The sequence below is a fragment of the Patiria miniata genome, unplaced genomic scaffold (assembly GCF_015706575.1).
Source record: "Patiria miniata isolate m_02_andy unplaced genomic scaffold, ASM1570657v1 HiC_scaffold_20, whole genome shotgun sequence".
NCBI lineage: Eukaryota > Metazoa > Echinodermata > Asteroidea > Valvatida > Asterinidae > Patiria > Patiria miniata.
The window spans coordinates 40,434,035-40,457,680 of NW_024037059.1; the positions used below are offsets into that span (position 1 = coordinate 40,434,035).

The window sequence follows — 23,646 nt, forward strand, 5'->3', positions numbered from 1 at the left end:
CGCGACCATCAACATCTTTTGAAAAGAAGTCTATGCTGGCCATGCAGTCTGTCATACTGACACGCGGGTCCACTCGAACGGGGTATAGCCGTGTAAAGATGGGGGCACATTTATTGTTCCTGGTTCGAGATAAGCTTTGCTTGCTCTACCCCCAACTCTTGCAACGGATTAACGGGTTAATCCCCTCCCTGAGTATACATGCGGGCGAGGGGTTGCCTCACCCAGACCAATTATCCTGATTATTGAGCGCTGAAGCCTCCTTCATGGTGCTATGAACCCGGATGGTAAAAGTGGGTTTGACAAGTTGAGCGAGGGGCTTTATTTTGGACCAAACCCTGCAGAGATCGGACTGTCATCTAAACAAAAACAAGAAGTAGATTGATACACTGATTGTGTACATAAGGACGCTTTCTCTCGTGTTTCGCTGGGTCCTCAACCGACGTTTTACCAGTAGAGTAACTGGGAGGGGGACTGTAGAGATGGGAGGCGCCCCCCCCCCCGTCCCTTGAGGCTTGTTGCCCCCTTACGTCAAAAAATGATGTTTTTTTTGTATTGTTGTAAATCCATCCGGCAAATGAGGCACACTAGAGGCTTTCTGCAGATTGAATCACACACTGTATTTCATAGTTTGTCCAACAAGTTGTTGTCTCGAGATATATTACAGACTATAGTTGCTTTTATTGTGACCGCCGTCAATACTGCTATCTTCAGTTCCTTGCCCGCACCTTCGCGACGTTATCGAGCGACCCATTCTTGCATGTAAGGTGAAAAGACGATTAGCGGGGGTCGTTGGCAGCGTTTGAGGTCGTCCAAAAAAAACAGACCGGAAAGTAGCCTAGTTTCAAAAGAACAGTTCGAGATCAATGTGCAGGTACCAGCTTAAGCAGAGTCACGGAAGATCAAGGATTGAAAATGTGAAGATAAAGTAGAAACTAATTAAGATATGTGAGCTTAATAATTAAACAACTGATATTGGTGTTGCTATTAGTGAGTATCCAGTTATTCGTTCTGTTTTATTCAACACAGTTTATGAATTATAGATATCATTTTCATCATAGTTTTTGAAGAAAATTTCGAAAGGCAAATCCATGCAGGGGAAAAAAACGTCGACATTCGTCTAAGGGTCTGCATCCAAAGATGTGGCCTTCCGGAAGTATAAGGTTGTAAAAAACATAAACAAAATGAACTCAGCATTTTGTGAAGGTGAAACTGAAGTTCACTGCTTGCGGAAAGAACAATTTCAGTCATTTAAAATGTCCTCTTCGTTTTTCGAATCTTTCCAGAGCAGATGGTTTTTCAGGTTACAAAGAATACGCAAACTCATCCACGATTCTAGACTGGATAATTTCTTTGCAGCAGCGCATTTTAAGCAGTTGTCCATAGGGCACCAGACCACCTTGTCCTCGTTCCCAGCGGACCTGATTCGTTTATGGAATCGCAGCAGGAAACGAAAGGTTTCCTTGTTCTGGGGATTTCTCTGATTAAGCAATCATGTTGTCAGCTCAACTTCGACGTTTTGTGGAACATGAGGTTGCGTTCCCTTCTCAAGGAAGTGGGTTAAAAGGGCAACCCCCCCCCCCACCCCACGGACGAGGAAATACTTATTGCCAAATTGAATTTACTCGCAAACTTGGAACAAAGGACTGGCTCGGTTTGAGAGGAAATGCCGAATCACGTGGGGAAAGTGCGAACTTAAGGTGAATCTGTGACGGTCATCATGTAGGGTTTTTTTTGTGGTCAACTTGAACATGTCCCTACCCGAGGAAAAACGAAAAGTCATTTATTTAATTCGTCATGAAAGTTAAAATTGACTGATAGAAACTTTTTGCCCAATGAACAGGATCTTCGAACCTTAATTTGGGACAGAACCTTTGAAACGGATCCTTTTTTTTTGCAGATTTGTCTTCAACCGGTCAATCAGGTATGATGAAGACATAAACGTTAGAGATGATATCATAGATAAAACCAAAACTAGTTTGGTGATTAACTCCTAAATATGAACTATGATCCGTAAATAGTGAGGATTATCATCTTGCTATAGATTATGATTCTGAGCTTCCTTTATCTTAGCCACATTTTGAACGTTTGCAAAATTAAGTCAGTCAATTTTAGTACCTCGGCAAAAAGTAAGCCTGCGCATGCGCTCTTGAAAGTGTTACATGATGTTCCTTGCTCTATGGGTATAGTAAGCCAGTTTCCATATGGTTGTGTAGTCAATGTGTATACAGGGCATGCAAGTCAGGAAAAATCACTCGTCTTTTTGAACATGAAATATGTCCCTTTTTTGCTTGCTCTGCATCGTGATCTAGTTAACTATTTTTAGACAAAATGCTACAACTTAGGCCTACTAAATACTATACGGTTTTATCACCAAAAGTATTTGAACATTGAATGTCAAACTCATGGTTCTTTTTTAGAGCTCCATGGTTTGATTAGAAGTGGCAACTTGTCAATGAGAATCAAACCTGACAGAGCAGACTTACAAAATATGATTCTGAAGTTTCATAACAGAAGTCAAGATTAACTTGATTCATTGGCCCTAAAAGCTTCTTATAGAACAGTGGCCAATATATGACACAACCATGCTGCAAATGTTACAGTTCCTTTGTTCTGTGTGAAATCCCACCACGTGCTGGAATGCGCCGCCCTTGGGCCATGTACTGTACATGTATACACACGCTCACGCTACAACTGTCATAAAAGGAAACGAGCAACCCTGTCAAAACTGTCTCGTCCAATGTTGTGTCGCTATTACCAACAAGCCTACTTTGCATAAACGCTCAACGCGCTGCAGCCTCCATTCAACATTTGGCGGGGTTTGTAAATACGATTAGCATATCAAAGCAGATACGCTCATTAACATATTCTCAGTGAATGGCTGTCAAAGTGTTGGAAGGCGCTGATTGGTTAGCGGTGCGCGGGGCGTGTCTTCGCTGCCCGCCGGTGCAGGGTTACAACGACCACGTGCTAGCAGCAGTCTGGCTGGACGCATCGTTTGGCCAGACCTGTACTGTCAAATCCGTATTCATTTACTCTGTCACAATCAGCCAGCAGCACCACGCTGTCACGCTATACTACTCGTCTATACCACGTTGGATGGTTTATTTCCTTCGACTCCTATACTGGTACCGAACCGTCTTTGTTGTTGCAAATACCTGGGAACATTTTCCCTGCCTTCGTCCTTCTGGATTTTCTTGATTCGTGGATCGGCTCTCGAGCGAAGGAAGAGGCCACAACCATGCGAATTTTCAACAAAAAAGGTGAGCGATTTTTGCCGATGTGTCTACCGATTTTGCCAGGCTGTCTGCAATATGGTTCATTTTATCATTACGAAGCAGTATCATTATCACTGCAGCCCTGCCTGCACTGATCTTCGAGTACACGTGTACATGAAAATACATTGATTGATCATCACCCTCTGTTTTTACTATATACATGTACCCTACTCATAAACCTTGTATGATGATGCCCTTCTTCATTGCATCTGATGAAGTACTTGCAGCTACAAAAGCTTATGCACACTTGCACTCTAGTTAGTCAAAGTGCTACCTTACTTTTCCATGTGAAAATACATGCATGCCTTTTCCTATGTGGTCAAAATTGTATGTAGTACATGTACATGTACATGTATAAGTTGTCAGAACAATCGAGTTTAATAAAAATTTATATATGGCATTGTTTGCAAGCAACAAATTTGCTCTTCATCTAGGACTATTGAGTTTTTACCACGGAGGACGGTATCACCATGTCATATTGTCAGTTTATCTATCGTATGATGTTGAAACGGAGCCAAAAATAAACATATATACTTACTCATATTCGTCGGATCATGACATCATCCATAACCGACCGATCTGAGTTGGCCGACTGGTCTAAATGCGTCACTGCCGCCGACCGCGTGCTCGTCCAATTTTAGACATGACCAACATGGTGGATTACAAGTTTAACCATGGAGCTATAAAACACAACCGCATGCTCGTGATTGTGTGGCGGTCTAGGGCGTTGTGCCAAACACGTGGGGTATCGGCTGAAAAGGAAACTGTTTGAAAATATCCACATTTGTTTTTACAATCGATGACATTGCGAGTAACATGACACAACTAGAAATGTGGTAGAGGTTTTCAGGGGAAAAGTTGCATACCTGGACACCCTGTGCACCAACCCTATGAGACTGGCCTGAAAAATTCAAAGTGTTTTCTCAGTAAATGCTTCAATATTTTTCCTGCTAAATTTGTTTTAGGACATGTTATTGCTTCGGATGGCTGATAGGTACGGTCACTGCAGGGAAAATTAGTGATGTCCATGTATGGAATTCTTTCCGTTTTCAGGGTGACCTGTTGATTTGGGTTTTGTTTAGAAATTAAATGGCAGACTATCAGGTGGTTGATGTATCATTTGTAGCAGTGTAGGTATGATGGTTGTATGCATAACTTCGTGTATGTTTAGGTCCCATAATGGGGTCGTGGTTCATATATCAAAGGCATGGTGCGGAGAGGGTTAGTGGGGCTACATTCCGTCGGAGGTCGGTTACATCAGGTCCGGGTTTGAGACGCTTAAAACTTAAGTCGTCTGCCACGCTTTCTCTAAATCACATTTGTGTCTGTGCGATTTTATCCGGACGTGGGAAAAGTTGTCGAATCTGGGTACGTGATGAACAGAAAAAGGGTTTTGTAAAAAAAAAAAAGATCAAAGTGCCACTTTTCGCTCTCCGCATTGCGTGACCGTCACACTAGAAAGTTGAATTGAAAACACCTCATGTTCACGCACGAATGCAATGCATTCTTTTCTAAGCTTTCATGACGCTTTAACTTTTCTGAGTCGGCTTCTTTTTTTTACTTCAACTTTTAAGGCAAAATTTACTACTTTTAGCATTTCCTGTGACAACGTGTAGAAAAGACTTTCGAAGTTGAAGCTGACTCGATTATCGTAACCGTCCACCCATGACAGACCCACAACCACTCTATAGCACGAACGTTATTCACTACACAATTGTCGAGAAGGTATTTTTCTTTGTACTTATTCGGTATTGTATTTTGTTTCATACATAAATAGAATGCATTGAGTAACCCAGTGACTTAAGTGTAACACTCACGGGGGGCGTACCAGCAACTGTTTGCACACGTCAACTAGAACAAGCCGTTTGTTTGAGAAACAAAGTGGCGCGTACGAACTAAAACTGGATTTTACGACTTGAAAACCAACTAATAAAAAGCTGTTCTCTTTTTTTTCCCTTTTTTTTGCCCTCTTTCCGTACTTTTCCTGCTGCTGCCATTTCAAATCCACAAGGTCATTCTTCTTGGCAGCATGTGCGAAAGCGCAGCATTTTTGACACCACTTGGGGAAAGGAAAAAAGCCTGACGTGATCGCTCGTAAATCTGGGATTCTAATAATGTCACGATGTCAAGTTGAGTCTTGAGATCTATGTGAGTTGGGGAAAAAATCCCCCCTAAAAAAAAGTTGGCATGTGGGGAAGTGACACAATATCGGGAGGTTCCCGGGGTTCGTGTGTGATAGCCGCTCACGGGTTGGCAACGGGACCCTGACGCAGCATGCATCACACAACACGTGCTGCAAGGCTTATTACATACTACTAGTTCAGTGCAATCATGTTTTTATAGCTGGGTTCATTCCCTTGAGTCAATTTCAACTTGAAAATAGAACTGAAAAGTTGAGAAACTGAGCAAGGGCAGCGGGAAGTATAATGCGATGTTGCAAGGTTTGTACTATGAGCACAGGGAAGGAACATGGTGTATGATGCAATAATAGTCTGGCATGTTAAGGCAATATGCCAATACAGATAAGTATAGACCGGGATTGTTAACATGTATAGCATTTAAGTTTTATACCTGATAAAATTTTCCAGATACGGACCTGATAAGTCCCATAGGGTCGTCTGTATGTAAAGATGTGTGGATTAGATAGTATCATATGGTGTACCATCAGTTTTCTGTGTCCCTATAGTAACGCGAGCGTATTGCATGACCACAGACTGCGCCCGAATAACTCTGGCTATAACCAGCCAACTTTTGCATTGTCATACAATCACTCAGCTTTGTGTACAAAGTCGAAGCACGTTTTTTTTTTCCTCATACAATTCTCTGGTCTTTCCGGCGTGTTGTGCTGGTAACCCCCAAAGGCTCTTTGATTACCAATTCTATAGGGGAGCTGTCAACGTGATATAAGCACACCCCCACGGTCCATTCAGACGGTGCAATCAATAAGAATTTATATCCTGCAACTGAAAAGACGGGATACGGATTAACAGGGTGCTTTAAACTTAAAAGCCAGAGCTGTGTATTTAAACGTTATACGTGTGGGTTTACTGGAAGCATGGCGACCGATTTTTTTTTGACAGGAACCCCTTCGGTTGTTTGTCAGTGCTTGAGCAAACTGTCAAAGTTTGCTCTGGTGTTACGTCATCGCTCTTTGAATTTTTGAAGTTTATCATCGTCGTTTTTTTGTGTCTTGAAAAGAGTGCTGCCGCTTTAGTACCCGGTCCCAATTTAGTGCCAAAAGCAAACCTGAAGTAATCACTTGTAACTGCAAAGTGAAACCAGGACTTGAGACTTGACCAGCATTTTCTACAAGTTTTTTTTTATCAGTGGGTGTGATTTGTGATCTTTGTAAAGACACACCGGATGACATGCTCGGTGTGCGCAGTCCTATAGCAAATATTGACGGTTTTGCTGTCGTCAGTTCAACGGGGCAAGTTTAAAGTGTGCTAGTTGTGAAGCTAGAAAAAAATGAACCGGTTTTCTAAACTTTGCCCTCGTGCACGGGGACCAGTGTAGATGAAAGATTTGGACTACATCACGCGCCCTTGGGTGAAGTGTTACAGAAACCACGAATTAGGAGCATTGACCAGCGGTACACACGGGGAAAGCTTTGGTGGAAGCGTGGCCCGGATTGCGTCTCGCTGGGCTATTTTTAACCGATCTCCCGCCGAGTGGGTCCCTGCGTCTTGGCAGGTGAGAGAACACCTCCAAGGGAAATGGTCTCGTGTGGTTCATAATTCAGTCAGTCTTAGCAGGGCGAACAAAAAAAACATGATTAAATTGTGTCCCTATATGTGCCGATCTACTCAACACCCAGACAAAAACCCCTTCAGAAACTCGCTCAATGTGCTGTCCATTTTCTTTCAGACGTTACAGGTCTGCAACTCCATCAGCTCAGCAAGAGCAAGGCGAAAAGAAAAAAAAAATCGAACAGCCTTTTGAAAGCTACCGAATTCCTTGAGAGTCATCAGCCAAGACTAATGTACTCCTTCTTGGTTTCTTGCTTAGTATCCATACCTTTTTAGGGGGGTTGTGACGTGGTCCGGTGGTGGACAAAGGGTGCCCAAAAGCCCGGTCGATTTTCTGCCGAGGGACTTGTGCAGTAACCGATATAGGCGAAGTATAATGTAAAAGACGAGTGTCTCCAAGCTCTGTGTGTCTTGTCAAAAAAAAATTGTCATGCCATGGTCTATTATAGGGAATGGACTTAAACTTAAAACGGTCACACCGTGATGTTAGTCAGACCATTTCATTGTCACTTCTTCCATTGTAGATGGCGCTCTTTCATCCTGACGTCAATGATTACGTATTTTGGTGGCCTATATTTTAATTTAAAAAGACAAGTGAACTGAGGGACTGTTATGAAAAAAAACCAGGAAAATGTTGACGTGTCTTTGTCTTCTATCAAAGAATCGCTCCCATGATGTTACTGTTCGTTTATAAATACGGCGTAGAAGTTGCTGGTAGGTCGCTTACTATTCCGTTTTTCATCATTTTAGTAAAAAAAAAAATCCCTCCATAATTTACTTCTTCTGACAGAAATTGTTGCTGGTTACCTTTAAAAAAATTCCCTTTGTCACGGTCCGACTTATAATGCAATAAAACGGTAAATTATACCGGCGTCGGCTGATCTTTTTTGTAATGGCTCTGACAGATGCCCGCATGTTCGGTTCCGTTTCATTCATAAAAATGCTAATGAGGTGGCAGTCTCTCTTTACAAATGCATATACCGTATAACCGTTGTGTTTTTGAATATGCAAATGAAGTTTTAATTTTCCTTGTATTTGCCTTAATGACTTGATAAATTTTCCACGCAGCTGCCGATGATTATTCCGTAGATGTGAGTTGTAATTAATAGCCTTCCGGACCGAGTTGAATATTGGTTCTACTTGACTGGTGAGCGTTTTTGTCGATCTTAAAGAGTCTGGAGATGTCATTTTCAAATAGGTCGGGGGGTTCAAATGTTGGTGAACCGTCTGGTCCCCTGCTATCTGTGACACGGTGATAGATAGAAATCCTCTGATCTCAAATAACCGTCTCCCGACGAATTGGACACGTCACACCTGCTTAAGTTTCCAATTATTTCATTGGTGATGTTATTAATGGTGTCGATGGCTAGTCTATAGCACGGCCCGTGACGGGTTATTAGTACATTTCTCCAGGCGTAACTTCTCGCCCGATCGCCCGATCTACACCCATCATCGCTAGAATATAATTTGATGCCACGTCGAGGCAAATTATCGCGATCAAATTTACATATTGCAGTCGATGGCTGCACCATATGGTTGTCTCATAGAATACAGTGGAGATTGTCTAATGAACATGGAAATAAGACCGTATGGTAGCCTTAATTCGCGACATCGGAACATTTTACTAGACAGAAATACACTCGAGATGATTCAAAATACATGTATTGGAAGTCCCGTCAGAAAAATAGGCTCGAGCCAAGACTAGGCGATACCTGTTTTGCATAGTTGCCAAAGGCTTAATGTATTGCATCCAATTACATCCAACAGAATTTACAAGTCGAGGATTTTAGGCATAATTTTGTTCAGGACATAGTCTGAAGGGGTTTTCAGTTTTTGTTTTTTGTTTTTTCAAGTGTAAACCTCAGAAGGATCTCTTCAGAACAGTAAAACACACCACATGATTGAAGAATAGTCTTGAAGTTGAAGTTCGAAGATATTTTTAAGGTCATATAAAATACTTCCTCAGCTGATGTATGGCCCTGGATCTATTTTAACATATCAACGGTCTAGGCCCTATATAATACACATAACAGCTTCATTCAGACTGGGCCATAGTCAACAAGTGCCTTGTATTTCTGACACGCAATCCAGATAGTAAAATATTGCCTTATCTTCCCGCCATACAAAATCAAGTGCCGACTTCGGATCTGGGCACTTGATGCACTTCCGACGTTGTGAATCAATGGGGTCGGCAAACATGACCCCAGTGCGTTGAACCTCGTACCCAAAAGGGATGAACTTCGAACCTTTGGCTCACGATAAATATGGTGGTATGAATTGATAAAAAAGTTACTCGGAGGACCACACAATAAATCCATTAATATTTCACTCCCTGGCGCTGCAGTTTCTACAGAATATTGACTGTAAATTATTGTTCAGGATAAAGAATACAGTTGGGTCATAACGCTCCGTCCCCGTATACGGTAATTGTTCCAGGAAAATATTGGTTACGTTGGTAACAGAACACATGTAGTGGATAATTTTACGCCAGGTGTCCATCGTTTTCCGGCAGTTTCAAATTTCCAAAATGTTTGGGGGGGTTTTAAACTAGAAATGAATATTAGAAATTTTGAGCATAGATCTAAATGACATAAGATATTCGAATCAAGGAAACTATATTTTATCGACCTCCAGCTTTGTTTATTGTAAATGTATTTCAAGGGTTTCCCTTACCAATTTAACAAGCAATTAACATGATCATATAGGCAGGTGCCTGGACGCAAGCCTTTTTCTCTAACAAAGGAGGTATATTGGGTGCTACATCAAGGTCATCACAATGGCTATGTACATGCTTTAGAATATTATTTTAATTCAAATGTCCTTCCCCAGCCCAGCTTGGGACTTCTTCTTTCTTTCTGACAGTTCGGCGACGCGTTGGTGCGAGCTCAGTGCACCACGCTGCTCAAATGGTGCTCGTAAATTGCCTGGTAACCTTGCATGGTGTTTAATAGGAGGCAATACTCGCCGAGATATTGCATTATTGGGATGCTCGAGAAAACCTTGTACATGTATAGGATATGTGTTGGTACCAAGCAAGACACAGTGAATTAAGTTTTCTCATACGTATGGGAGTAATAAAGGCTTCCAGTAATAGCTTGATATACAGTACCCAACTGCTCACTTGGGTAAATCTACTTTACTTACGGTGCTATAGAAACCCTTTCCAACCAAATATAGCCTTGGTTTTAAACTGGTTTTGTGGCTTAAAAATTGTGATATTTCCGTCGACTATGTTCTCGGTCCAGCCTAAAATTAGTATCAAAGTAGCTCGATTGTAATTTTACTGGATTAACCATACAACGGTCTGAAATTGCTTTTCCTTTGACCACTCTCTTCAAACGGATCAAATCGCACTTTTGGTAACGTTGTGGAAACGGTATAAGGTATTGCAGTAAACAGGGCAAGGTCGCAGTGGTAAGCGAAAGCTAGACATTCAAAGTTATTTTATATGGAAACCAGCCTAACAATGGTTGCAAAATTAATATCTTTGTTAGACATGCGTAAAGGAGTCCGGTTTTTTTTAAGGTGAGAATTTCTAAAACCATAGTCTTTTCAGCTAGCCCGAATTGACATTTCGAGCAGCGTTTCCCATTCACGGATGACTGCCCGAGCACAAACATTCCTTCTTCGTTATTACGAGGCATTTTACCACACAGGGGCCATAGGTTCAGTCATATCACAACCATTTATCCTCTGGCTGTGTTTGAAGTAGGTGGCAAACTGAAAGAAATATTGAATTGGATTGATGGAGTGGTCTGCCTTTTGTGACGCGCCATAGTTGGCCAACTGTCCTGTTGTTAGGGTATGGGCCAAGGGTTTCATTCATGGCATGTTCATAGCTACAAAAAGGAGTTCCGGTTCGAATTTGAGTTTTGATATCTCGGTGGGGCTTGTGGCATACATTGCAGGACACTATATACGCTCATGCCATAGTGGTCTAAAACCGGCTGTCTTTCAACTTGCGGTACCTTCTACTTTAGAATGTCAGAAAACTAGGGCTCCAATCCGATCTCGTGTCGTGCAACACCGACACCATTTGCTTTGTTTACATGGTAATGCTTAGAAACAAAGATCCTTGGAAATTGGTCATGACAGGCGAGTGATATCTAAAGATATTAGCAATACACTACTGCTGACGTGGTTCTCTTATCAGACAGCACCATTTCCGCTGTCATCAGCTACAAGGTACGCTAGCGTGCCCATGCAGGCTCCTCCGAAATGTTAACTTTGACGGCTGGCCATAAAAATGTATACGGCTGTCAAAACGAGCGCGTCTCGTTCTGAGCAGATGCGCGGTGACCGCTTATTCTTGGCAGACGCTTCCTGGTGCGAATTGAGTCACTTCAAGTTTTGAAATGAGATGAAGAACCGGTGGGTAGGGTTGAATCCAACAAGTGTGTGCAAAATCTACGGGAAATGACGGATATGTAGTTTATTAAGGGAAGCTAAATACTCCGGCCAGTTGACCGCCGATTGAGATAGCAATTAATAACGGCTTGAGATGGATGTAATCGAAAGGATTTAGGAATTGTATTAGTTCCTGAAGCCTATCTACACGTAAACCATTGGTCTGATTAGTTTGTGGAGAAAGGATCTTAACGCTCTTGGCGAGCCAACATTTGGCAGTATATTCACAGCTACTTATGATTGGGGGCTCAAAGTTCGAATCCAACCGTAGGACCTTGGTACGTATCTGACTAACCCCCTCCCAGGACAACCATGGATCAACCTGAACCGATTTGTCCCAAGAGTTTGGTTGAGCTGGTGAACATTGGCTTTGCTCACAATCAATTTCAAGTGTTAATTGAATGCTACATATTTTACATCATCTACCTGCTGTGCCGCTACCGTTGTGCTGATCTGGAACCTTTTTTTGAAAAGTATTTTAACGCTGACAAAACACCGGAAAGGCGAGTCACACAGTTGGTCAGTCGCCTGGAAAGGACGGTCCAACTCCCCGTGGCCTTCGGCAACTTTCTGGCCCCTGTCAACTTTGCCCACAGACACCCCAGCCCGCAGTTTAAAACCCCACACACAAAATCCCCAGGGGCTACCTATTCAAAATTAACACCACAAAAATAGTCTGGCATGCGAAGATAACATTATAAAATGATTTTTTGGGGGGTGAATTTTCGAATGTCAAAATAACACCGGATGGAGTGTATTAAAGGATTATCTTGCAATTTTCCACCGAGTGGCGTTTGAAACGTTTTGGTTTACCAATACCATACAGCGTCAGGCGGCCGCTTCCTGTTCACGTCATCAAGGTGGTTTGGGGCTGAATTGGAAAAAAATGTAACTTCTGTCATCTAGATCTCTTAAACGATGTCATATTCAAACCACATGTCGCAAGAAATCCCCTAAGTCGGCCTGGCGGCGAGAGCCCAGTCGAGAGAACAAAACAAACCTCTTTCTTATCCGGTCATTTTTTTTTTATGACGTCTTCCGCACCTTGTCCAATAACCTCCCAGAAATTGTTAGTTTCCGCCGCCTGTTTATCAGCAAGGACAATGGGTGACAGGGGGATAATTTACCCTAATTCTCGTACCCATGTCGGAATGTGTTTTCATTCTGGTCCCTAGTTATTGCAAGCAGCAGTCAGGGTCTGTGGATGACAGTTTCTCTTTTGTGACCAACATCTTTTTTTTTCAACCGTCGTTTCCTCTTATCGCCGTCCACCTGTCACTTCCTGGTTGTCCACTTTCCGAGTATTGGAGTAAATACTTCATCATGTTTGATCCGTCAGGACTTGTCAAAAGTAGGCTACATACAATAATAACTCATCTTTTGTGGGGAAGTTTCTCCTGCAGACGGTTTGGGAATTTGTTCTCCCTCCTCTAGTCAAAGAAGAAAATTCTGTAATACTTGGGAAGATAAAAACTGAATACCGATTGTTTATGAAAGCATTTGTATAGATGAGTACACAAAGCGATCGTCTGTCATTGCGCGATCTGTTGATCTGTTACCAAAGTCCTTGTATGATAATTGTTTAGTAGAACAGTTTCCTCTTGGCACGCGCCTAGCGTTAATTAATCCAATTAACACCTCGGCCAAGTATCTTTAGACACTTCGCGGTCAACACGAACCCACAGCGATAATGAGGCGGTCACAACACCACGTGGCGAACCGCCATTGTCTTCTGTAAATTGATGGCGCGTGGCCATCAAACAGTCGCGCGCGCGCCAACAGCTGTTTCCAAAACGATTCTTGCGGCCATTTCCATCCCACTCCCCCCCCCCCCAGCCTCTTTAATTACTGCTTAGTGTTGTGATATTTAATCGGTGGATATTTGTAAATAATTATGGAGATGCACGCGAGAGAACAGTGAGGTTTCCTTTGTATCTAGCTTAGAAGTACATGTAAATATTATTGAAAGTTTAGGAAATAACGAGGATCATTTGTACATCTCAATTTCAGGGGTTTTATTTACATGGTTCGGTCTGTATACCCATTATGCTAAGTCGGTATCAATAATTGTGAGTGAAAATAGCTGATGATTGTTATCAATGGTGTTGTATATTGAGGTCCAAGAAAATTAGTTTATTTTACAGAAATTTTGCTTACTTAAGCAATGTAAAGGCTTGAAGGTATTTTCTATATAGGAACGGTACTCTTGTTTTGTTTGGAAAAATATGCAGGATTGCAAGCGGTAGAAGTACCGTGCCATACGGCGTGTGTGCCACGTGTCTGTATTGTCATCATTCAACCTCGATCTCACGACCTGTCACTGTCACATGTTGCATGGCTGCGGTCTCGCGGCCGTCCACGAGTGCGTCAAGTGGTTGTTTCTCACCGTACCGGCTGTTACCGATCGTTCAAGCCTCGGTGTTTTTTCTCGCTCTGTTTTCTTCTTCGCCTACTCGTATTTGCTCATCTTTTTTGTTGTTGCGGCGGTACAAACAAGGGCATTGTGCTTAGAGCCATGTGTGTGCGCAGCGTGGTAAAACAAACGCAACAGGTCGTCCCTATATGACGAGAGTTTTTGTTGGTTGTCGGGGGGGGGGGGCCTGTGTGATGAGAAATGTCAGGTAACGGAGGAAATGTTAAGAGGAAAGAAACAAGTATGAAACGAAACTAGTTTTGCATTTGAGCTATGACTACGTCACTGCTTCACTACTTCATTTTTTTTTTCAACATAAAACTCGAAAGCTGAACATTGTGTTTCATTGTTCTTTAGGAATTTGTTTTCCTTGCCAAAGTGCCGGGTAATTGATGAAGTTGGGTGATTAAGAGCATTTTGTTTTAGCACCAGATTTCACAAAGGCCTAGCGTCGTCTTTTTCTCGTGTCCCACTTTTACTTCACCACGCAATTACCACAAAAAACAATTAATCTGGAGCGTAGTATTGCCATATAGGCCTAACTCTATATTAAATTAATGAATTTACACACAAAACTGCTGTCTTTACACATTTGTTGTTACCTCCCCGGCACCACGTGTTGCCACACTGCGTAAACATTCCGTTGTAAAACCATCACCCCACGGCACACGTGTTGTATTCCCCATATGCGCACGACGGCAAAATGACAAAGACTGCTATTATTAGATTCATCCAACCAGAAGACATTTTTTCCCCCATTTTTTTTTGCTTGTCTCCATGGCATTGTGTCTTAACACAAAGGATACCTCGCCCATCCTATGCAATCACTTCACCGTCTCTCGTCCCATTTCCTGCCGTCCTTTTCAGCCGAGGGACCCGCAGGTGCAACGGACGCGCCCGCTCGCACGTGGCGCAGCGCGACGTACGTGCGGTTTTCCCCCTTTCTTCTCAAAGCACGACACCGCGCAGATTTTGGGTTCGGGTTTTCACTGTCGGAATTTCAAAAGTTCTTGATTATTTGTCCACACTTTCCTTGAGTAGATTATTCAATTTGGAAAGTGCAGAGCGACACTTTGGGTACGGTTAAATTTCCTGTAATGTATATGATAGAGGAAGCTTTAAAAGGGAAGAGAGTTTATCTAGGGAACCTGGATTTCGGGGAATGTTTGTTTTAAAGCTGGCATAGAAGCATCAGCCTTTGTTTGTCAGGTGTTAATGATCAGTTTCAGTATTTTCTTCCAACTTTTGCCATACTTTGTATTAATTACTGTTGAATGGACCTCGTCCTATTTGTGTTTGTAAGCAGTGCATTGCTCACAGTTTTGACACACGGCAATTGTTTTGCAATGCACTCACCTTGAAACGGTCGCAACATTGCGCCCTCTATGATTAGGGGACATCAAAAGCATAATGTTTCTTGACTCACAGACAGTCACAAAGGATTGCTATGTGCATGTGCAGTAATTGCGCTTTTAACTCAATCAGGAAAGCATCAATTTGCTGTTGATACGCAATCCAGTGCATTTTGTATTTTCAATAGCGAAAGTGTGTCCGTAGGCCTATGCCTTTTGTTATAACTAAACCTATGAGGCATCCACAACGCCAAAATGTCTATGGGATTTGTAATGCAAAATATTTCAAAATGGCGCCACTACGCCAGCTGCCAGTGACAGTTCTATCAAACAAAAAACACCAATTTTTATTCAATCGATACACAACGGAATCTGTTGGCCCGTTGTGCAACCACATGATTCAATTTCCATCAATACTGCTTGCATTTAAATTGTAGAGTGACATCCTGGGCTATTTAAGATCGCTTTGTCGGCTAAAATTAAATTGCAGCGTTCACATTGTCATTTTTTTTTCAACCGAATGCGGTGTTTTCATTGTAGTGTCCCTTCTCCATGGTTGACGGCGCTTGTTTTGTTATATACGCGAACGCCACACATTTTGAATGATTATTCTACAGCTTCCGATGTAGAATTAAAACCAGCCTTGTGACACTAGTCTTGGTACCAGCTGTCTTCTCATATTGGGCTCTACGCCTTCAATCTCCCATTGATTTCTTCTACGGAGATAACCGTCGACGAAATTCGTACCAGTTTGCTTTGGTGTCTCGAAATTGCCACCGCTGCTGTTTTTAATATCAAACGCTTGAATAATTGCAGCCAGCAATAATATATTGGAATCATTAATCATTGTCTGTTGTATATCTTGGGTTTTGCATTAATGAATTCAGTGGCTGGGTTTTTTTATTATTGGATCTTTTGTACTGCAAACAGAAACAAGTCGGAAAGATATACGCCAGGTGAAAATGACATTTTGCAAATGAGTAAACATCGATAAGTGTTGTACCATTTAAAACTGTATTGAAAATACTATCCATGTATCAAAACATTGCCGTCACCCAGCAGTGTATAACTTGTCCGATGCATCAACACGGGCCTAAAAGATGACACTTGGCATATGCAGCAAAATAATTAAGTATTAATAACTTTTAACTGCTTTGGTACTGGTGCCTTATGTGAGCGAGCTAGACAATGTAACGAGGCCAAAGTACATTGTACATAAATTTTTCCTATATAATTGATGTCACAGGCACACAGTTTAAACATAAAAAATTGTGCATCCGCATCCTCCGACAAAAGAATATTGAAATTTAAGTAGCAGTGATCACCACAAACAACCTACAACCTGAGTTATAGCAGCTAATTGCAGTGTGCTGTAATTTTAGATTGCATAGAGAATGACAGCAGTTTTACGCCAAACTTTATATAGCTGTGATGTGGCGTCAAAGAGTGCAGTATTGAGCTGACTAACATGTTCTGACTGCTCCGAATTCTGGTACACATGTACATATGTAATTACTTTTTAAACTGAATATAGCGTGATAAACTTTACTGTCAGTTTGGTTCGTGCAATCGTGGGTTCAGAGATTAAGAGGTCAGCCATCTTTCTATACAGTTTGTTCTCGCGTTCCACACGAACCCCCCCCCCCCCCTCAAGTTAATCCTGGCATGCCACTACGAATGTGTCTACCGTGTGGGCAATAGTAATATTCTCTGCAGCAGGTACAAAGTACCATTAAGGTGCGATTGAAAAAAAATGTCATTGATGTCAGACCACTTTCGGAGCTGGGATCGATAAAACAGACACGGACGTTGTGGTTGCGCAACTTGCGCGCAGCCTGTAGATGCATTTGGCAAACATTTCTTAGCGTCCCTCTGCCATTTCCCCCAAATGATTCTAGTGATTGGAAAAAGTTGCAAAAACCACATGACGTGGATCATGTGTGGCAACAATAGTCATGACATTGGTTCTTCAGGGGACATATGTGGAGGGACTCACGATTGGTCACACCGAGTGACGTGGATTATTTGTGGTAATGTGATTGGTCGAACGGATGATCACCCAGCCGCCATGAGGCAACAGCTGTACTTCATTCTTTAGTGGGAATTTGTTGCTTTCGAGGTGTCAGAACTGGACCCGAACTCATAAATAAAGAACGCGATTTCACAGAATGTATAAAATCGATAGAGATGGAAACGGGATGGTTATTTTGGGAATGGTCATTTTAATCTAATACTGTCTGGCGTTAGTCGAGCGTGGTCAGTACGTTCACACCTTTCAATTGGACGGCCTCGGTCCCTGGAGAAAAAAAAAGGAAAATAATCGTGACCTCGCCGGGTCACCTTCACTGTGGGAACTGGACTGGGATGCATTCAAAGGGAAACCAGAAAAATCCGAACGTCTTAAGCCTCAAGGGCGTCAGATTGTGTAACATTTCATTCGCCTTTTACAGCCACTTAAGCCATTTTGTCCAAATACATGGGTTTCATGATAACCGAGGTTTGATTTAAGCGCTAAGGTGTTAACATTCTTATTACAGTATGCCTATTATTATCCCGCAACCCCATGCGTTTATGACATTGAATCCGTTTGCAACTTCGATCCGGGATTAAAGGTCGATGGTAGAGTAAGAATTGGCAGTAACGCACGACCTGGAAATCCAGCCGTCCTATGTTCTGTTTAGACAGCAGGTGATGGCGTCTCTCCTAATTTTCATTCATAATTTCCCAGCTCTCGGGAAGCCCACAAGATGGTAAAGTGATTTCCTTCTCCGAATCCGGTTCCCTTGGAGGGGTCCAGAAGGTCCCGGTGGCCCGGTCTGATAGGGATACTTCCCTTGATCGCCAAAAGAGAAACTTGTTGGTCGCCCAAGGGGGGGGGGGGGCATAAAACATTTCAGGAACGAGGAAATACTTCATGGTATCGGGGCACGCCTGTCACTTTTGCCTCTCGGAACTACGTGACGAATGTCCGATAAACAATGTGGCTACGTTTCTGTTTCGATTTTGGGGCAGAACAGTCGCGTAAGTAGCTCAGATTTAATGCCAAGTCAACGAACTGCGTCTGCTTTTCTTTCGGTGTCAGTTGTCAGCAACTCTGAAATGTTGATGTAACCTTACAACCGGAATAGGTTGCAGAGTTTGTTTGCCAAAATAAGCCTCATCAATTTATGTGAGTCACAACACGAGAAAATAACAGCTGGCTGGATTTTTGGTCAAAAAGTACATATGCCTCCAATGACCTCGTGACATATACATGTATCTCAGTTCAGACGAAATGTTGAGTTATGTAGAGCATAAATCTTTGATAATTATTTAAAATTCATGCATCATTACTTTGGGGATTAGTTCAACAGAAATATTGTAAGCCTTGTATTTTAATTGACAACCTGGAAACTGGGACAGCTGTTAACATCTGACAGTTTTAAATAATGTGGCCTTCGTTTTTATCTCTTTGTCTTCTGCAGCTACTGTGAAGATCTCTGACAGTGGAGCATCAGATATGTCCTCGGCTGGAGCAGGGGTCATTCATCACAAGAAATTCCGGCCAGCCGGAGGCATCGCTCCCGCCAGCGCTATGCCAGCTACCAAGAAGCGACGAGGCAACCTCCCCAAGGAGGCTGTCAACATCCTGAAGCTGTGGCTGTATGAGCATCGCTACAATGCCTACCCTAATGACCAGGAGAAGATGCACCTAGCCCGGGTGGCCAACCTGACCCTTCTGCAGGTCTGTAACTGGTTCATCAATGCCAGACGCAGGATCCTCCCTGACATGATCCGACGGGAGGGCCGAGACCCGGACAAGTTCACCATCAGTAGACGGTCTCCTGGGAAGCTGAACGGACAGGCGGATGAGGATGGGGTAGGTGCAGAGATGCAAGGAAGTCCTGAGGAGGAGAAGGCACATGCCAGAATCAACTTGGAGGAATCCAGACTCTCCGACAGCGGCAATGAAGCTGACACGTCATCCATGAGTGCCAGTGGCTATGACTCCCCTCCGTACGAGTCTGATGGGTACTCAGAGGGAGCCCCCTCGCCCCGCCCTCCATCAACCACCTACCATCACGATCACACCCAACGCACGGAATTCTCCCAGAATGACCTGATGTGCATGGAGCGGGATGTCTCCAGCCCGTCTCTGAGTGATGCAGGATCAACGAGCGCAGGACGAGGCTGCAGTCCCTCGTTGACACAGCCAGGGCCGTACCGCAGCTCCCCGCTAACAATGTTACCGTCCTCTGCTCTGAACTACCCGAGCACCTACCAGTATGTCAGAGCACCTTTGGAGTTCAGCCTACCCCATGGGGCTAGTTTCCCAGGCCTACCGCTTCCCCACCCCCATTCCCATCACCAACACACTGAGCTCTACCGTCACCTCAGTCAGTCAAAAGATGGCAACAGACTACCCGTGCCAAACCACTCGCATGTGCCTTCCCAGACGTCTTCGCAAACTCCCCCACCGTCACCTCCACGGGATGAGTCCCCATCCTTGCGACCGTCACCCGCGGCAACCAAGATGGAGGCGGATACATTCAGCAGGTTTTACATGCTGGTAGATGCTGCCATCTCGAGACGAGAGTGCGAACAACAGGTGCATCAGCACCCCGGACATTACGGACAACCTGTCGCTTGCTTGTAGCTGATACTCAGCCAACTTGGGCTTATTCTTAATTGAGGCAGTTCTACACGCCGTATCCAACATTTCGTGGGCAGCTGTGTTACAGGACACTTGTTTCAGTCATCTTGTGCCGACTTTAAACACAAACTGCAGTTTAAGAAACGAAACTCCGCCAAGAACTCCGCCAAGAACTATGTCTCAACGGCATCATAAAAGACCCTCTGTATATAGCGTGCCTTCCTGAACATTCCTTGTAGTCGTGAATATGTGACAGTCCAGCTGTTCATCCACTGGCCTGAGATTTCTGATTTATCAGAATCGGGTAAATTGGAGAAAAAAACAAAAACGAGGTGGGAAAAGGATCAAAATGTGGATTGGCACTGTGCACCTTGAAAAGGACACAACAAACAAAAGAAATGCATGCCAACACTTCTCAGTCAGAATGTACATGTATCTGTTTGGCCTCTACTGAAGTGCCTCTTAAATTTATTCCTCATGCTCAGAACAATTCTCTAGATATTGAAAATGGATGAATTTGGATCCAAAAGATTGTATTTTGCAGGATAAGTGATTGGGATTAACTTGAATATTGTGTAGTGAAATGGAGGTATGGCAGCATGCCAAATTTCAAGGCTTGCATGGCACTACTTTAATTCCCGGCCACAGGTGGTGTAGTAGAGGCCATATTGGTCTTGTACCCTGACGGTGAGGTAGTGCCATACTACTGGTTATTGTATTCGATGGACTTTGTACCAGACCATAAGACTCGTTGTGGTGCCTTTATCCTCGTACCCAAGTTTGCAAATGCGTCAGCTTATAAAGGAACATGGTGTTGAAAAAAGTGTGATGGAAATGGAATCGTTCCCAGAAACTAATGTGAGCAATCAAAGATGTAAACGTTCCAAAGCTTCGTTGGGGAAAAATTGATTTGGTTTGATTTGAAAGAAAGAAAACCAAAAAGGTGGTTAACTTGTTTCAGTCTAAAGATTCCAATCTTTTAATGGGAGCTTCGAGCAAATACACTGGGATTTCGTGGGTTTTTTTGTTGTATTTATACAAACATTTGATACTTTTGCAGAAGTGAGTTTTTGTTTTTGTAAAGTTCGTGTGATAGCAATAAAATGAGAAAATTGTTTGATGAGAAAGTGAATAAATTTAGCCTATTCTTCGTTGTGGGAAAAATCTCGAAAATTTTATTTCTAAATTAACTGGGACGATGTAAGTCAGGTTTTCCTTCGTAAAATGAAATTTTGCGTATTTTGCCTAACAGCACTTGTGTATCTTATTTTCCTTCTCTTTTGCCTTTTTTTGTGTCTTCATTTTACTGTTTTTGTGATTTAGAAATTATTTTTAGTTCTAGAAGGATGATTTTTTTTTGTGAAGATAGTAAACGAATACAATGTATGTAGAATCTTTGTTATCGTCTTTCTGTTTGCAATTTCTATTGGATTTAGAAATAAACGATTATGTATATGTACATCAAATCTTGTTTTCTGTTTCATTTATCAGTATTTCTTTTGCACATTATTTTACATTCTGTTACTATCTCGTACAAAGACGTGATGTATCTTACTTCTGATTTTTCACGGCCAGGGTTGGATAAAAATGTAAGAATACATTTCAAAGCAATGTTTTCGCTCAGAAATTTCATGGAACTGAATCAAGGGAATTGTCAAAAGGATGTCAAAAAAATGCGAAGACCTGGAATGTAATGAGCCTTCTCAAATCGTCTAAAAAACAGGAAACAAGTGAAATATTCGGCATATTATACCTGTAGCAAGGAGATTCAGTTTCAAATGGCAACAAAGCCCAGTGAAAAGTTTGGCTGTTTAGATGGTGCATTTCGAAAGATGTGGAAGGGTTTTGTTATAAATATCTGTAAAACTGCACCCACACTTACCTTGCATACCTAATGTGGACATTCCTTTGAACACTGTATTCGTGAAAACCGGAGAAACAATCATGTTACTTGTACTGTGAACAATAACTCTTTCAACCCAATTTTGTTATCATGATTTCCTTGAGTGTTCCTCTTCATGTTGCGACAGATAGCCCGAAACCAAAAACGCCTTTAAACCTGTTTTCTAGAGAGGGGGAACCTTGTGTGGACCTGGCTTAGTCCAAGTCCGCAGGAGGTTCACACAACCTGCATCGTGTTCTGTTTTCAGGTTCACAAAAATAAGGCAAGGTTTGCACACACTTCCAGGCTGACTTAAAGTGACTTTTCGGCTCCGTAAACTTACTCTAATTCCCAGACAGCTAGACGGAACAAAACCCGAACAAAAGTTTACTTCATATTGGCTCAACGCCAAATACACTTTGTCCAGAATTTCCACTCTTGTCATATTTTTTTTTATTCATAAAACCCTGACAGCCTTGAGAAGGGTATTAAACCGCGATGACAAAACGATATTCACGCCTTTCATTTGGCGCCAAAAAGAGTGTAAAGTTAGGCATGGCGAATCAACCGTGAACAAAATAGAAACCTTTTATATTTCTTCGTGTGAATGAAACTCGTCATTTACACAAGGTAGAATTGCAATGGAAAATGGTGTTCGTCGGCTGTGACTTGCAGGGATTATTACGAGTCGCTTCGTGGTGGCAGAGGGACGGAGATGTGAACAGTACAGTGAGTTATATTTACGTATGTTCACTCCGTGTTACAAAATCATTCGCGCGGTCGCCATTTTGTCGTATGTCCAGACGTCACGACATAGTGATGTGCAAAGGTAAATGAAAACACACCTGTCCAGCCTATTTCACGTTGAGAGATTGTGAACATTTTGTTCCTTACCAATAGGACCATTTTGCAAGATTAAATAAAAAATGTTGTCAGCACACATACCTGAAAACACATTCAATGACCTGCTCATTGCCCTCAGGAAATATAAAAATTTAGCTCTTGTTGGTTACTCTTCAAAAGTTTTTGCGGTTTGTCGGGCCTGTTCCCCGAACGAACGTGAATATAATCGCAAATCTAGCCCAGAATTTCATAAACTTGTGCAAGCCCGTCGTTGCAAATCTGTGTTTTACTTGTGCACCAGCAAAAACCTCCGAATGTATCCCAGTTGAAGTCGCACAAAACCGCAAATCAAAGTAACGCCAACGCATTTACTACAATTTTGTGATGCGTATTTACGCGCCGATGGATCAGTGAAAAAGAGAACTTAGGAAGTCACGGTCAGTGCTCGGGTATTAACGGCTCAGTTTTTTTTTTTTTTACAAACAAGCAACTCAGGTTCTTTTTGACAGACGACCGGAAATCAGGTATATCAAGGCGGGGAACTTGTGAAAGAGATCCCGGCGAGATAACTGGCTAGACCCTCCAGGTACTGTGGACTCGTGAAATCGGTCTGCTCTTTGCTCAAGCAAACCTACTCATGCGTGCCACAGGTTGCCGCTGGCTATATTTACCCTTCCTGATTACTTTCAACAACTTTTTTTTCTGGGTTCATTCATCGCACTTTAGTTAATGGATGGATTTCACAAAAATGTGTTCAAAGGTATGTGAAAGTACACGTAGACCTTTGGGACAAAGGGGGCTAATACTAGCAAATAAAGGGAAAATACCATCGCGGATGAGACTGATACTTTCTCACAATAATGTGAAGTCAAGTTGAGAACTGCACCTTCAAAGTTCTAGGAACAAGATTCTGACAGAAGAGACTGTACTGACCCAAAATCAAAAGCTTGAAAGAGTGAATTATTGCCCCGGAAATTCGAGCCTTTTGTGCGGTTTGTGACAAGTTGCAAAAGTGAATGCATGTGCAATAATGTGCACGTATATAGGAATCGCAGTGTACAGCCGTCCCGTTACAGGTAACCTTTCACCAAC

General features: G+C 42.5%; 1 protein-coding gene across 1 annotated transcript; it reads left to right on the top strand.

Annotated features, from left to right (window-relative positions):
* The first annotated feature begins 2,961 nt into the window (after positions 1 to 2,961).
* On the top strand, positions 2,962 to 21,295 carry LOC119729187 (iroquois-class homeodomain protein IRX-1-like). Its single transcript, XM_038201728.1, has 2 exons — positions 2,962 to 3,260; positions 18,661 to 21,295. The coding sequence occupies exons 1-2, from the start codon at positions 3,239 to 3,241 to the stop codon at positions 19,830 to 19,832; spliced, it is 1,194 nt and encodes a 397-aa protein (XP_038057656.1). The 5' UTR covers positions 2,962 to 3,238; the 3' UTR covers positions 19,833 to 21,295.
* Positions 21,296 to 23,646: the final 2,351 nt, after the last annotated feature.